This window comes from Mustela putorius, unplaced genomic scaffold (assembly GCF_011764305.1).
Source record: "Mustela putorius furo isolate JIRA1106 unplaced genomic scaffold, ASM1176430v1.1 tig00003853_pilon_pilon_pilon, whole genome shotgun sequence".
NCBI classification, from domain to species: domain Eukaryota; kingdom Metazoa; phylum Chordata; class Mammalia; order Carnivora; family Mustelidae; genus Mustela; species Mustela putorius.
The window spans coordinates 23,528,745-23,545,479 of NW_025422005.1; the positions used below are offsets into that span (position 1 = coordinate 23,528,745).

The window sequence follows — 16,735 nt, forward strand, 5'->3', positions numbered from 1 at the left end:
CTTTAAGAGCCAGACCGACAGATGCAGATTTGATTCCCAAATTCACCCCAGAGGCTTGCTGTGTGCCCTTGGGCAAGTTGCCTCACTTCTCTGAGCTTAAACATCTTCGACTGAAAATTGAAATGATACATCCTATCACAGTTCAGAATTAAAAGAAACAAGAAATATGGACTGCCTGGGTGGCTCAGTGGGTTAAAGCCTCTGCCTTAGGCTCAGATCATGATCCCAGCGTCCTGGGATGGAGCCCTGCATTCCCCTCTCTGCTCAGCATGGAGCCTGCTTTCCCCCACCCCACACCTGCCTCTCTGCCTTCTTGTGATCTCTGTCAAAAAATAAATAAAATCTTTTAAAAAAAAAAAAAAAAAGAGAGAGAGAGAGAGATGGACTGCCTGCCCTTTCCATGAGCTACATGGAAAAGGAGTGCCACCTTCTTGTCATCCACATGCTTTCCTCTCTGCGATTGGTGTTTCCTCCCCTTGGGATGCCTCTCCACCTCAATCTGCCAACATTTTCTACATGTTAAATGCTGCCTCCTCCAGGAAGCCTTCCTAGGTTGACTACACAGGAGGTTGGCTACCCTGGTCCCTTCTGTGGCTGAGACCCTAGATTGGTGCCCCCTGCAGCTGTGAGTATCCTGGACTTGTGCCTCTTGTGAGCTCTACAGGAGGGTCTCAATCTCCCTCGCTCCTCTCGCATTGAGGGCCTAGCTCTGAGCCACTCAACAGAAGACAGGCCTTCGGGAAACCCAGGCCAGATATCTCTGAGTGTTCCCCCAGCCCAGTGATACAGGAGCAGCTCTTGTTTCCCCCCTGGTGCTGGCAGGCAGGGTGGGTGCAGGCTCTCTGCCACATGAGCAGGACTGCAGACACCTGCTCCCCCCATGCTCTGCAGACCCTGCCCCCAAACCCTACACAGTGCAGCCCCCTCAGCCTCCTTTGTCATGAATGTGTTAAAAATAACCACGATAATCATCACTTCCACGGGGAGAGCAGTGCGATTTACAAAGCGGTCCTCCCTCCCAGGGCTCTCTACATCCTCCCTGAGGCTGGCCCTGGGTCCCTGAGTAGGCACCAACAGATCCCCTTGAAACAGGGCTCTGTCATGTCCCTCCATGGCTTCCCACCACCAGCAGTGCCTCCCAGCCCTGCAGGGAGGTTGCACTGGAAGATGGCTTTGAGAGCCCCAAGCTCTTCCTCTGCAGTCCAATTCAACTGGGTATCCCCATGAGAGCAGATGCCCAGCCACAATGCCAGCTCCCCGCCGATGACTCCCTCCCCCGAGCTGTGGGCCTGTCTGCCCAGCCTCTCACCAGAGCAAGCTGGGGCACTGCCACCTCCCCCACGTGGCCAGCGGCTCCTGGAGAGCAGGGACCACATCTGACTCATCCAGCCTCATCCAGCCTCCTGGCCTCCCCCATGACACCCAACTTCTTGCTGCCTTACCACCCTCGGCCAGTCGGGGCAGGGTCCCAGGGTCTGGGGATGGCAGTCAGAGCCTGGCCCCCATCTCCCATACCTCCAAGGCTACTGCCCAGTAGCGCCAGTCTACTAGGCCCCGGGACCCACATGCCCACCCCTCCACGTTCTCGCATGGGCTGCTTCCTCCTGCAGAGCTGCCCCAAAGCATGCAGTAGGAAATGACTTGGGGTGGCTCGCAAATGTTCCATTAAACAACGCTAGATCGTGGACTAAGGCAGTTCCCCCTTCCGGGTCTCTTTTAATTAGGGTGACTTCCTACCAATCTGCCTGGGGTGGTGTATTTTGTGCCTGCCCTGATGCCAGGAATAGGACCCCTTCCCCTACTTTAAAACCTCAGAAATGTCCCAGTTAAATGATAAATTATAGGGTTGCTTTACTTTTAATCCTTCCAAACGCACACAAGATAAAAGTCCCCAGCACGTGCTCATTTCTCTTTCTAACAAATCGAGAGGAAAGACAAGCAGCTAGTTAGAATTTACTATCGTCGCTTTGTTTTCACTACGGTTGTCTCTTCCGTTATCTTCTCCTTCAAATAACTGATACTCCCTTTCTGGTTATGATGTGAAATTTCTTCCTAATACATTTGATTTTAAAAGTGATTCAATTAAAAAAAAATTTCACGGGCTAGTGGATTCCTATTCAGTCCTCAAAACCCAACTCCAAATCACCTTCTCTAGACTGCCTTCCCCCCACTTTGTGGTTGAATCCCTCACTTTCTCCTCCCTTGACCTCTGGTCCATGTACATCACACCTACTGAACTAAATTAGGACACCAAGCGGCGATTTACTAGGGATTTACCATGTGTGAGACACTGGGCTAAGCACTGATCCATAGTCTCTTGCTTGATCTTCACTGTTACTCCGTGAATAGGCTCTACTAGCCCCATTTTACAGGTGGTAAAGTGAAGGTGAAGAAACTGGCCCATAGTCACACAGCTTGTTGGGGTTGGGAACTGAACGGGGGACTGGGCAACTTCAGCCTGTGATTGCTGTCCCCTAGTGGTGGCTCTCCCCCATCAGAGGGCAGGTATGTCTGGCTCATCTCGGATCTCATCCACTCAGAGATGCCCCGAGGCCTGGCACACACTCCACTCTGATATGATAAAGACATGAAGATGTGAGTGTTGGACAGGCTGGGACTCGATCCCTGCTGAGATGTCTCAGGAATCTGTCCCCCACCATCCTGTAACGGAGCACACAGAGCTCCAGCGGCGTGGGTCTGGACTGGAAGGACCTTCTCTAGGTCTCCCTGCCTTCCCGCTCCTGCCCTGAGAGAGGCCCAGCCTCCCCAGTGTCTGAGCCCCAAACAAGCAATGAAGGCTGCGTTTCCTGCCACCAAACGAGCCTGGCCAAAAGAGGACAGCAGGGCGTGGAGCGCCGGGAGGAGAAAGAAACAATCGAGGGCTGGGTTGGGCAGGTAGAAGTAGCTTCCCAGAAGAAACAGGGCTTGAGCAGCTTTGGGAAGAATGAGGAAGATCTGGATAACTGAGGGCAAGGGGCATTCTAGGAAACAGCCTAAGCACAGGTGGGGAGTCCAGCAAGCAGGGACTCAGGGGCCAGTGAGGAGCCCCAGTCAAGAGCAGGATAGAATCAGAGGGAAGGCTGAATAGCAGGGGACAGTGGGGTCTGGGGTGGGGCCAGAATGCCAGATTCAAGAGTCTAGGACGCGACAGGGAGTCAGGGGGTTGGATTAGGGAAGCAATGCACAGAGGACGAGAGGTCCTGAGGCCCCCAGGGGCAGCCCCTTGTCCAAGCCACCCTGCAGAAATGGCAGAGTGGGGATGTGAACTTTTGCTGCAGGAATGGAGCCAGGATGATGGGGAGGTGGGTGAGTGGTAACCAGCCAAGGATGGAACAGTGGCTCTGGGGAGGGCAGAGTGTGTGAGAAAGGAGGGGGAGGGCTGCCAGAGGGAAAGACATCTTCTCCCGGGTATCACTCCACACAGCCCTCCCCACTGGCCTGTGCCTCCTCAGGTCACGAGGGTCTGCGGGCAGGAACTGCAGGGTGGCAGCTCTCTCTTCCACCCCCCAACCCCGCCCCCGATTCCTGCCCCGGCCTCAGCCGGCATCCGCTGAGCTCCTTCCTGCCTGCCTTCCCTTTCTTCCTCTCTCCCCACTTAACAGATTGCGGCAGCAAGATGGCACAAATTTATGGCTCAACTCACCAAAAATAACAAGAGATCTATCAAAGGCAGTTTGCGTGAAATTAACAGGCGCCTGTACCCTCTTGTCAAGTGCACTCAGCTCTGAGGCGGGCCCCGGCACTCCGCTCCAGCGCTGCCCACCAGCGCCCCTGCCCCACTCTACTTGGCCTTGCCATGCATTCCACTCAGGGTCTCCCAGGGAAAGGGAGCACTGCTCCCCTGCTGCAGTACTTGGCAGAGGGGCCAGGCCAAGGGTCTTACTCTCCCTGCTCGCCACCATCCCCACCAATCTTGTCCTCAAATCTGGCAGTTCCACGTGCGAGCCGGTTCTCCCCAGGCTGGTACGTGTGTCCAGCTGGCCCGGTGGGGAAGGGGTGGTGCTACCACCAGGCCAAAGTGCCCTGAGCCCTGATGATGTCCTGGCCCTCCGACGCCCCCTGCCACATGGAACAAACCAAGCCATATGTCCATTGTCTCTTGCCCCAAAGAGATTGAGCAGAAGGGAGGAGATGGCAGAGAGGGAAAGTCTCCTGCCTGCCTGCCGAGGAGAGGAAGGAAGTCTGGGCAGCAGTGTCCTGTGCCAGCCCACTTAGGAAGACAGACGCCACCTCAGCCCTGGAAACTCCCCCCAAGGGCCCTCCCTGCAGGCAACCCAAGGATCATCCTGAAAACAGGCCAAGCAGGACAAGGAGCATGAGCTGAGGTCAGGCGTAGAACAGCTGGGAGCCTGAGGCTCAGAGCTCAGAGATGATACCAGGCCTCGTGCCCAGGGACAGGGAGCATCCAATCTCCACGCATCCCCAGTCCCAGAGGCCCCTGCAGAGGCTGTGATGATGATGGCAACCACGGTGGCCTTCCCATAAGCAGCCCTCTCTGACCCCCAAAGACACCCCAACTATCAACCAACTCCTGCTTCCGGCTTCCCCCACCCCAGCTGGCTGCTCCTGGCTCCGGGCTCCACATGGCAGCCTGCCCAGATGCTGCTAGCCCATGAGGGGAGAGCCTTGCTCCGTCCACTGCGGACCACTGGGCCAATGGACCACAGGGAGATCCAGACAAAAGAGCCTGCCCTCTGCTGAGCATGATGGGGGAGGCCCCCACAGAGTCCTAGGCAGTGACCGCCAGGCAGGAAGAGCCATAAACCTCCTGATATACGCCTGGCACTCTCCGCCGATGTTCGACAAAGAAGCGAAATTCAATTTCTTCCTGCAGGCACTAAATCCCAGGCCGGCCTCCAGGGCCCGTAACCTGCCCACGGCCTGGCTGTCACTCGGACGGCTTCATCGACCAATGTTAAAGGCCAAGCTGGCCACGGGGAGAGGCCAGAGAAAGGCCACTGGGCACTTGCCATGGATAGGCATGGTGCCAGATGTCTCCTGGGGGAGGCTGAGGAGCCCCCCCCCCACCGCATTGGGAGAGGCACGGTCACAATAACTAGCCCCTCTAATAGAGAGATATCTCCCCATTTTACAGATGAAGAAACTGATGCCAAAAAATGGGATCCACTGAAGGGGACGGTCTAAGGTGGTGCCCAACTCCAGGGCTCTGGCCTCCAAAGTAGGGGTGGCGACAGGTCATACTCCAACATTCCTAGAGGCCCTCACACAAGACCCCTTGCCTCCCTGTAAATACTCGCAGGCAGATCTAGATGCTTCTTCTGACTTCCAGCCCTGCATGACATCCTCATACTGGTAGGCCAGGACCTGTTACCCCAAATGGGGAAACCGAGGCCCGGAGAGGGAGGGAACTCCCTCAAGTACCAGAGCTGGGGACCAGATCCCAATCTGCCTTCCTCCCACCCCACTCCCTGCCAGGCCCCCTGGGATCCAGACGAGGGGCTGGGGGTCCTTGAAGCTGCAGGAAGGAGGGTGGGCTGAAGGTGGCTGTGCTGAGGGAGCTGCGGTGGGAGCAGGAGCCGCCAGGACTCGAGGGCTCGAAGAGCTTTTGCCCAGTCAGCAGGAAGCTCTAGCAGCTGGCAGCCTCGGTCCCAGAAGACATGGGCCCAGAGGGGGAGAGAGGGGATGCTGGGAGCTGAGCCAGTCCAGCCCTCCAAGGCAGCCTCGAAGACCGGGCCTCTTCACCCAGGCACATTCTTCTGCACCTCCCTCTGCCCTGACCCTGGGGCCACTGCCAAAAATCACTGACCCCTATGGACAGGAACACGTCCCTGCTCCCTGCTGACTCTCCAGCCTCCAGGCAAACTTGTCAACTTGCAGTGCCAGAACCTGCCACGCTCAAGCTCAGCTTGGTGCCTTTGTTCGCACCGCTCCCTCTGCCTGGAATGCCCTCACCGCTTCTTTGGCTTGGCTGGCTTCCACTCGTCCTTCAGATCTCTGCTCCTGTATCACTTCCTTCAGGAAGCCTTCCTTGATTGCCCAGTGTGGAGAGTCCTCTCCCCAGATTCACCACACCACACTGGCCGATCTCTGCCCCCCATTCACCCTGCCCAGACTGGAACCTCTTCGAGAACAAGGTCTAACCCAAATTCATTTCAGGGACCCTAACATTGGAACAAGGCCGGACACAGAGGGGACGAGGGAGAAGGACCACACGAATGGCCTGGGAGATCTGTCCAGATAGGCACCAGAGAGCCCCCTGAGCCGCCTTGACACACCCACCCCACCAGGGCCCTGCTCAGACTCACCATATCTCATCTCGGTGGTAAACAGGTCATTGCTGCTCCCTGAATGCAAATCGGCCTCAGCGGGTGGGGCCGGGCCCCCGGGCACCAGGGCATTGGACAGAGTGTGGGCAGCAGGAGGGCCTGGAGGCGTGGTGGTGGTGGCGGGAGCAGCCCCCGCCTCCCCAGGGCAGCTGCAGCCGGGCTGGGCAAAGCCACAGGCCCGGCCGGCCGCGCGGCCACACTCCTCACTCCAGCGGCAGAGGACACCGCAGGTGAACTGGCTGGAGTTGTTGTTGTTGATGAGCAAGACCTCGACGAAGCGGAAGGCCAGGGCGGCAGGCGCTAGCAGACGTGGGGCCTCCGAGGGCTCTGCCGACAGGCACAGCTGCACGAAGTTCTTGTCGAAGTGCAGGAAGGTGAAGGGGCCCGAGCCGCCGCACAGCTCCAGCCCCGCTGCCGCCTCCTCTTCCTCCTCTGGCCGCCCCGCCTCTGCCTCTGCCTCGGCCCGGGCCCCTGCAGCCGCCTCCTCAGGGCTAGGCCGCAGGCAGGTGAAGTTGACCAGATAGTGGTCCAGGGGCAGCAGACGGGGGGCGAAGTGAGCGCACACCTGCTCCTGGCGGTTGAAGCGCAGGTAGAGGGAGTACTTGGTGGGGTCGGGGTTCTCCAGGGTCCAGGAGCAGCCCGAGGCGATGGTGGGGAAGAGGTCCTGCAGTGAGAAGGCCCCGTAGAGCACGCCCGAGGCCAGAGCAGAGCAGGCGCTGGGGGCAGGGTCGAAGGCAGCGGCCAGGCGCAGGGACAGAATCACAGATAGTAAGAGGGGACAGGCTGGGGTCATCCTATGTCCCTTGCCCTGTGGAGAGAGACGGTGGTCAGCGGTCCCAGGCACGGACAGCATGTTCTCTCAGTCTCCTGTGGCTCACTGCCAGGAGGGGGCCTCCTGGTGACGACTCTGAAGTCACCCACGTCCACCTGTGTGGTCTTAGATGGGGGGGACTCCATTGCGTGGAGCCTCAGTCACCTTACCTGTGAAATGAAAGCATTTTGGGAGAGTGCCTGACTCTGGCAGTCCTTAAGAAAACGCATCAGTTGTTGTCTCTGTGATTGTCTCTGTTGTCTCTGTCACCCTGTGATTCCTCGGTCAGTCCGGTCAGTCCCACCAGCCACAGGCACCTGGCCTGACTCTTGGATCTAGCCCCATCCCCGCCACCCAACCAGAACTCTCCAGAACCCTTGCTCTCAGTCGCAGTGTATCGTGATCAGCTGTGAGGCGTGTCACGCATAATCCAGTGGCAACTGTCAAAGGAGCAATGTTTCACAACAATTTGTTTTTTTATAAATCAGAGCAATTCAAGGTTATTCCCGGAACAATGTCATTCTCACTTGCTTTACTGAGTGGGTGGGGAAAGGGGAGGAGTTACTGGCAAGCCAGGGGCTGCGCACAACCTGAGCCACGCCCATGGAGGGGATCATGGCAAGGATGAATGTCATGAGTACCTATGGGGTAGGTTTCCTATGGGGTGGAAACAATGGGGGGAGGCATCTGCAAAATGGGTGCACTCTTCCCCTTACCCTTTCTTCCCTTCCTGCCATGGGGTTATCTTCCCAGGCCTGGCTCAGGGCCGCTACTCCCAGTGAGACCACGAAGCCATCTCCCAGCTTGCAGCTCCTATAGCCCTTGCCTGTGAGTCCATAGCCCCGGTCATCACCTCTATCCCCTGCTGTCTCCCCAAGGCTAGCTCCTTCATCTCAAGGAGTCTTCAATCTCCTAGGAGTGGAGACAACAGTTCACCGATTTCTCCCTCCCAGCCAAGTGCTGCATGGAGCTGAATGCCCAGCAGGTGTGGAATGTACTCCTGGTGTGGGCAGGCAACCAGGACCTAGGCCACACCCTGACAGATACGCAGGGTGGCCAGGCCCAAGTGGACAAAAGCTGGTAGGCAGGGCGCCTGCAGGTACCCTCCCACCCCCCCAGGCCAGGCCAGAGCCACTGCCCACAGCCCACCCAGCCTCCACCCTAGCTGTCCAGAAAACAGAGTCTGGCACCTAGGCTGGCTCAGTCCTGCTTCCAGCCCTGCTCCTGAGGTGATCCACGCTGCCTCCCTCCTCCGTGCCAGCAGCATAGCTCACAGCACTGGATGGGCCCCTAGAGCCTGGTTGCTCCACATTAGAGGAGAAAAGATGAGGCTCCAAAAGGGGCGGTGACCTGCTCAAGATCACACAAGAGAGATCCAGCTGGGACTAGAAGCCCGGACCTGAAGCCTCCGGCCTGCCGTTCCCTCTGGTCCACCAACAACCTCTTGCTCCATCCCCTTCCTTGCCCAGGCTTCAGGCCCGAAGGACAACCCATTAGCTCTGGGAGCTTGAGTCACAAACAGAGGATAATTCACAGGTGTGGCCAGATGTTCCCCCAAGACCCGGAGGCTCCTCAGGCACAGATTTCCCCTTGGCTTTTTGGGAGCCTCAACAGAGGCGGGCAGGGCAGGGGTGGGCGGGCAGGAATTAGCACCCTAGAATTCCAATCCCTGTGCAGCATCCAAGGAACGCCTCACTGCCCCAGATCCCGCACCTGCCCCTCCCCAGTCATGGGAGGGGGGGAGTGGAGGGGACCAGATCAGGCAGGCTCATTTACTGGGGAGGAGCCACCCCACCCTCTTCCAGAGACCCGGGTGGAGTTATTCAGCATAAGTCAGAACAGGCTGCATCTCCACTCCTCCCGCCAGAACTGACAAAGGGACGCAGGAGCCCTGCCATCCCTGCCCCACATCATGCCTGTCCCAAACCGTGCAGCCCGCCCCGCCCGCTGCAGCACCAGCAAAGCCAGGAGCTGATGATGAGTGACATCCGATCCCCCCCGCTGCCCCCAATTATTTTTAAGCAGGCTGCAAAATTCAGGCCATAGCTGCAGCTCAGCAGAGGGAAGGTGGGGGCTCATTATAACTGGCCTCGCCTCCCCCACTTAAAGCAGGGTAGGGAATCTACACACACACACACACGCACATGCACGCACACACAAGCTTGAACATTGCTTTGCCGTGTGCACCAAGGCACATATGCACAGACTAATGAAAAGACAGGTGTTCACAGGCATTCTGCATGTGAACAGATACACATGCACACAAACACGCATACAGATCAGCGAAGCCACTGTAAATTCACACGCACACTAGGGTACAAGCACCCACATGTACAAGGCCTAAAGAGCCAACCACTTAAACACTTGCACAGAGAGGCAAATGTACTCTGCTCACGTGAACACATCCAGGTAGCTGGTTCTTTGAGGCTTTAGCACATGACAGCTAAGTGTCAGGCAGGATCTGACTTGTAGCTCCTTCCTTTGTGTGCAGTTCCTGAAGCTGGGGGCTCAGACCCCGCCCCCCAACCCTGCCTCCTGGGCCTCAGCCACTCCCTCCTCCATAGCCCTGACCCATCAAGAAGTCCTAGGTTTAGACCCTCCGAGGTGCAGCCCAGCTTCTGCACAACTGAGCCACCTTGAAATCCTGCCTAAGCCCCCTCCTCCGCTCAGTCTCCTTCAAACAAATTTCACCTGGGGTCTCTATGACCCTCGTGGTTCCTGCAGTGACATAAGACCTCTGGGGGCCCTTTATTTTAACATCATTCACCACCCATTTAAAAAAAAGGCAAAAAGCCCAATTCCAAGCTAAGTCAGAGAGAGCCTCTCCTGGGAGGGGACCTAGAAGAATCCTTACGTCACAGGCAGCCCGGGTGGTTATGGGCCATGATCACCCTCCCTGAGCCTCAGTTTCCCCCTCTGTGGAATGGAGACCATGATCCCTGCCCTCAGGACTGGGCCACCTTTCTCATTCAGCCTCCCGGTGAGTTCCTAGCACCAAGCCTGGCCCAGGCTGAGGACTCACGTGCTCACTTCCCCTTCTTCCCTCCTTTTTCTTTTTCTTTTTTTTTTTTTTTTAAAGATTTTATTTATTTATTTGATAGAGACACAGCAAGAGAGGGAACACAAGCAGAGGGAGTGGGAGGAGGAGAAGCAGGCTTCCCACAGAGCCAGGAGCCCAACATGGGGCTCGATCCCAGGACCCCGGGATCAGGACTCAGGACCCCGGGATCAGGACTCCAGCCAAAGGCAGATGCCCTACAACTAAGACACCCAGGCGCCCCCCCTTCTTCCCTCCTTCTGAGAATCTCACAAACTCCCTGATTCCCTACTGAGGTCCACCACTATCTCTGGGAAGGCCCTTTGGGCTGAAACACGGAAATGACTTTGCCACCTCCAAGTCCAGCACGATCACAAACGTGCCTAAGAGCTGTAGAGGACAGGTATGGAGCTCAGCTCTGAGGAAGAACTTCCTGGGTCAGGAGGTTAATGGAGAGGATAATCAGAAGTCCTCCTCCCTCACTCAGGACTTCAGTGGGCTGAGATGGGTGAGCTGCCAGTTGGCATAATGTCAGTCTCCCTTGGGAGACTTGGGCTACCCCCTTGGGCTACTTCCACCACATGCCTGTCGCCCATCAGCAGAGAATCCCACCCTCTGCCCAAGCACACTGAGACCCTGTTCCTCCCCAACCCGATAGGCCGCCGGCCTCGGGCTTCCCCTTCTGTACCCAAGAGGGAATCGGAGGCTTTTTCGCAGCAGCTGGCAGGGACAAGACTGGAGGCGGGGGGCACCTCAGGGCAAGGGCTGGGACTCTGGGATCCCCAGGATCGACCCCCTTGCGCCCTGCGGGCTGAGAGCAGCAATGCTGGGCAGCCGAGCACGGGGAGGCCGGGCCCCGGGCGGGGGAGGGGCGGCGGTGGGGGAGGGGGCGCGGCGGTGCGCGCATCGGTCGCGTTTATCCACCTGGCAGCTCCAATTCGCCGGCCCGTCACTCACCCTCGCCTCCCAGGCACTCGCTGCGGGGCCGAGCCCAGGCCGACACGCGGGCGGGGACCCCCCACTCAGGGCCTTCGGGTCCCCTGCCCATGCACCGGCCGGGTGGCAGGGTCCTTAAGACCCTGGGGGGTCTCCCGGAGCTCTGATACCCAGGAAGGCACACACCTCCATCCAGTTTCTGGAGCTGGTGGGCAGGACCGAGGGGAGGGGGCTCTCCGAGTGCAGCGCCGCCTTCTCCACAGGGCAAAGAGGGCCACTCCTCCTCTAGCTCTGGGGTCTTTCGGCTGGGGGAGGGGCCCTTCCGCACGACACTTCTGGGGGGGGGGCCGCGAGGGCGGCGGGGTGGGGGGGAGGGGGCGGTGACTCAGCCGCCCTCCGCCCGCCTCCCCGGAACTTTGCAGCAGCTGGAGCCACCGTTGCTACAGGAACCGAAAGCTTTTGTTCCCCAATGTCAGGGCTGCCCGGGCGGACTGGAGGCTGGGAGGCTGCTACTCCCCGGTGGGACCCAGACCCAACCACACTGCCCGGAGGGCTTCCAGCAGCCAAACGCCACGGATTCGAGCGTTCTCTCTCCCCCTCACCCGCCCTTCCTGCCGGCAAAGCCAGGTTTCTTCGAACTCTAGGGGTCCTCAGGCCGGGTCGCCCCCTAACTCTGACCTGGAGCATTAACTGTCCTGGAAAGTTCCTGATGGCATCTGACCCCCTGGGTAGAGGTAAGAGGTTCCTCTGTGCACCATGTACTCTTCTGTAGCTGATTTCCCACGTGGCCCCCCCCTAACAAGCAAGCCTACCTTTGGAGACCTTGTCTTGGGTCTCTTCCTTGCATTTATCCTACCTCCCCAGACCCTACACTTGAACCAGAACCACTTAAACCAGAACCTCAGAAGCCTTGGCCTGGCTTTCACTGATCTGAAAAGAAGCCTGTGGCCAGAGCTGATCCCAGAGCAGTGCAATGGGATGGTGAAGGATGGGTGAGGGAGGGGAGAGGCTGACAGTCACAGGCTCCCTGGACCCTCTCTGGGAGCTGGGTGGTTTCTGGCTTTATGATCCTGGGGGTTAGAGTGAAGTCACTAGAACCTGTTCTGCACTTTTCCTCTGGGAATAGGAATGGTGTGGAGAGGTGCCTGACCTTGCTCTTGAAGACGGCCCAATAAACCAATAGTTGTTGAGCATTACTAGGTGCCAGACATTCTATACAATCTAATTTCATTCTCCCAGCAACTCTATGAGGCATTTATCACTGACCCATTTTATAGAGGGCCACCTGAGGCTCAGAAATGTTACACAGCCTGCCCAGGTCACAAAGCTTTTTGAACCCAGGTCATCTGGTCAAAAGCTGACTTACTATCTACTTACTCAGTTCCATTACCTGGGTGTTGGGAGGGAGAGAAGAGGGCTGAGACTTTACTTGGGGTTACAGAAATGCCTAACACACACACACACACACACACACACCCCAGGCTAGACCTCTCCCTTTCTCAAGAGTGATGGCGGAAGGGGGATAGAAGAGGGGAGAAGAGAAAGCAGAGAAGAAGGGGGGAGGGGGTCTGTCAATCTCAGTCCAGGGAAGACCCTCCCTCAAGCCTCACCACCACCATCATCAAGGCATAATCCATCCAGAGTCCCCACTGACCCCTATGGCAGCAGGGCGACAGTCCCCAGGTGACTGCTCTTAGGGCCAGGTGGACTTCCCCCACCGCCTTTGCCATGCCCAAACACCTTTGCCCCCTCCCACCACCTAGTGGGGACTGCCTTGGGGTAGAAAGAGGCTCCCTGGGGACACCTGCCCAAGCCCAAAAGAGCCCATCCAGACCATCTCAAATCCAGCGCCCAGTCCTGCTGGTCTGTCCCTGCTAGCTCAAAGGGCTCCTGAATTCCTGCTGGGATGAGCCTTCTACCCCACCCCACCCCACCTCACCCCACCCCATCCCCAGAGCAGAGGATCTGACAACCAGAACTGTTCCCACACGGCTAGCACAAGGGGGCACCCGGCCTTGCCCGCCAACCTCTTCTTCCCCAGGGACTTCCCAGAGCCAGTCCCGCAGCCACCACTGCTGCTCCGGCTGCGGAAACCTGGGGCTGCCCGCGGAAGGAAAAGGGGCGGCGGGTCCAGGACTGCGGGCAGGGGGCGCCAGAGAACGCCCAGGGGCCCGGCCGGCAGCTGGCGAGGCGGGCAGGCGGACAGTATCTCTGGCCCGGGAGCCCCTCCCCCCGCGGGCACCAGACCCTTCACCCGCTCTGCACCCGCCGCGGCGCAGAGGACTTCCCTCGGACCGAGCTGACTGCGGGAGTGGCCGCCAACTTCACAACCTACAACCCCCCGGCCCCCACCCCATCATGCCAGTCCCCGGGGCTGCGGGAGGGTGCGTTTGGTGCCCGGCTCTATGCCCCAGGGGTGGGAAGAGAAGAATGGGGGATGGACAGACTCCGACCAAAGATGGACACGGGAGCCAGGGATGCAGGGCCAGTAGAGATTCCGGCCGGGGAGGAGGGGGCTCGAAGCAGACATGGGGTACACGGCCCCAAGTCCAGGCTGAGGGGGAGGAGACCTGCAGCAGAGACTGGCGAGGGATAGACAGACTCCAGGCAGATATGGGGGAGGAGGCATCGGGACAGAAATAAGAAGGGAAGCATGGTCGGGGTACTGGCGCGGGGAAAGGCAGTAACTATGGGCAGACATGGATGGGAATAGGAAGGACTCTGGGCAGAGATGAAGTGGAGGGGAGGAGCAGGGTCCGGCATCCAGACGAGGAGGGGCAATTAAGGGGGAATACACAGTCGAGCTGCAGGTTGGAGAAAGGGGCTCTAATCAAGGTGGGGGGCGCACTGCCAGGATCCAGGCTAAGATAGGAAGGGACTCCAGACAGCAATGGGGGTAAGGTTTGGGTCAGGATTGTGGGGGAGGGCTTTAGCAGAAATGGGTAAGGGGAAGAGGGTGGAAAAGGGACTTACCAGAGATGAAAGGGGCCTCGGCCCCAGGCTTGGAAGTTCCCAAAGAGATGGGAGTGGGTAGATGCAGAAAGAACTCAGTTCGGGAGGGGGAGGATTCAACAGAGATGGGGCAGGGGAGCGCCCCGAGTCCGGGCCGGTGCGGAAACTCGGGACCGCGCCGGGAGGGCTCAGTGCGGGGCCGCGTCGAGGTCTGGGACCGAGCACTCACCTGGGCGCCGTCAGCAGCAGGAGCGGGGGCCGGCGCTGGCGGAGGCAGCCACGGGGCGCAAGTTTGCCATCCCTAAGGCGGGGGCCTGGCCGGGCGCGGGGCAGCTCGCGGCAGCGGCGCGGAGGGGCCGAGGCTCCCGCTCCGCGGAGCGGCGGGTGCAGAAAAGGCGCCGCGGAGCAGCGCGGGGCGGGCGGGCGCCGGGCCGGGCGCGGGCTCCTGCCGCCGCCTCCTCGCCGCGCCGCCCCCCCCACCCCGCTCCCCGCTCCCCCGCCCTGAGCACCGCCCGCGCCGCGCGCCGCCTCCTATTCGCGGGCGGCGGCCGCAGCCCCGGACTCCAAAAGCCGGCGCCGCATCCTCGGTCTCCGAGCGCCGCCGCCGCCGCTGCCGCCGCCAAACCCGGTTCCTCCGGCCGCTCCGGCCGCTGCCCGCAGCGCGCGCCGGGCCGAGTGACGGCCGAGGCGGGACGCGGCGCCTGCGCGGGCTGGGCCCGGGAGGGGGCGCGCTCCAGGCCGGGCGCGAGGAGCCGCGGGAGAAGGGGCGGGGGGCGGGGGCGACGCGCGCCGCCTCCTGTTAAAGGGGGAGCAGCGCCAGCCGAGCCAAGCGCACCCTCCTCCTCCCCGCCCTGGGCCCCAGGCGCCGGCGCGGGAGAAGCCCCGGGTAAGCCCCCGCCCCGCCCGCGGCCTCCTGGACCGCAGGATGCGGCGATCCGCGACGCCCCTCCGGCGATACCCCAGGCCGGAGGCAGCTCGAGCAACCAGAGTCTCCGGAGCCCCGGGGGGCTGAAACATTCGCCCCCTCCCCCGTGTGCTTTGCAAATTGCATATCCCTGTGCATGCAGGTGCCACTCCCGTGCGCTGAACTTTGCATATGCTTGTGCACACAGGTGCCTGTGTGTGCACTGCAATGTTGTCTGGCTCTGTGCATGTAATTGCTACACACGTACACGGTGTATTAACATGTGTTCAGGTCTTGAATGTATGTTGGCCGTTCATGCGGGTAGGGATGCTATATGTGGACAAGCTTACAAGTGCCACCTATGTGCTGAGAGTGCTCTGGGTCACTTGTATGTAGGAGCCACATATGGACACTGCAGTGTGGTCCCCTTGGTGCATGAAACTCTAGTGTAAACTGCAATGTCGCATGTCCCAAGGCACGAGGATGCTACACGTGTGCAGTGTGTTACATGTTTTCCCGAGTGCCTGTCTAGTCCCACAAGTGCCTTTTCCTGTGCCAGGGGCGCCCCCATGTTGCATCTGTTTGCGTAGAAGCAGCCGGAATGTAGGGACCTGCCCCCTCCCCAGCCTGGCACTGTGCAGTTGGGTGGGGCCAGAGCCCACATGGTGGAGGTGGTTCCCAGGGAGATGCCTATGGCTCAGGGCCCTGGTCCGGTGGTTTTGTGGCCTGGGGCATGTTGCCACCAGGAAGGTGGGCAGACCAGGGACACACCACTTCGGCCAAAGACAAGTAGGTTAATCGGATGACTCTGGTCAGAGGAGGAGCCAGCAGGGGGCAGCTTTGCAGCGAGGGTTGGGATGGTTTCCGGAACCCTACTTTTTGAAGGTTCTATGGCCAGGAGGGGGCTAAGCCTGGGAAGCAAGGAAGTCCCCAGTCCACCCAACCCCAAGCCCACCTCTCCACTGAAGCCTCTTGAGTTGTCACTCCGGAGACCATGAGAGGACGAGAAGATTCCGCGTCCCCCCAGGAGCAGTACCAGGAAGAGGCAGAGAGAAAAGCCCCCTGTTCACTTCCTCTGTCTCCCCCCCACCCCCAGTAGTCTCGATGACGTTTGTTGTGAGTGATTGTGAGAGATTATCGACTTTAATGGAAGGAGGTAATAAGGGGCAATGAAGGAATCTCACCCGTCACCTTAAGGGAATTTATGAGGCTGTATAAGGCAGGGAGGAGGGCTGGCACCTTTCCTTTCCCAGCGGGAGCCCAAGGAGGCCTGTGCCTTAAGCCTGTCACTGGCAGGCAGGGCTCCTGGGTTCCTGCTGGGCAATCTCAAGCAAACCCCGGTTCTCTGGGTTTGGAGGCTCAGCCGCTACTGTGAAATCCAAGGCAGGCCTTGCCATCTACAGAGTGTGTCGAGCCACCCCAAGGGCAGTGGGAGATCCCAGGCTGCCTTCCTTGGGCATTGCAAAGGGCAGTGGGGGGAGTGTGTGTGCTAGAGTTCAGCCCTTAAGGAGGTGGGCAAAGGTGGGGAGAGTGGTCAGGACAGGAGGTACGCACAAGGATGTAAGGACAGGTGCTCAGAAGCTTCCAGGACCCAATACTCCAGAGAGCTTCAGCCACTTCCACTCCCACAGGGAGCCTGCCTCCTTCTTTATGAATATTCATTGCATTAGCATACTAGAGACCCAGAGCCCAGAGAAACCCAGGCAGGTCTCTCTCGCAGATGTAATGCAGCTGGATCCTTGAGGCCCTCCCTCTCCCCCCAGGATCCAGCTGGGTACAGGGGTAATGGGAGGGGCTGGCTCTGGAAA

General features: G+C 59.3%; 1 protein-coding gene across 10 annotated transcripts in view; it reads right to left on the bottom strand.

The window, feature by feature from the left end:
• ADGRB2 (adhesion G protein-coupled receptor B2) overlaps nt 1-14,422 on the bottom strand; it is a 36,589-nt gene extending 22,167 nt beyond the window's left edge. For 3 of the 10 annotated variants that reach the window (XM_004740945.3, XM_013046600.2, XM_004740941.3), the window contains exons 1-2: nt 14,253-14,415; nt 6,267-7,095 (exon numbers count right to left, since the gene is read on the bottom strand). In XM_004740945.3, coding sequence (XP_004741002.2) covers nt 6,267-7,080 — 814 coding nt within the window. In that variant the 5' untranslated portion in view covers nt 7,081-7,095; nt 14,253-14,415. Of the gene's footprint in view, nt 1-6,266; nt 7,096-14,252 lie in introns of all 10 variants that reach the window. The other 7 variants (XM_004740946.3, XM_004740943.3, XM_004740942.3 and 4 more) reach the window with 4 other exon arrangements.
• Between the last annotated feature and the right edge of the window lie 2,313 nt (nt 14,423-16,735).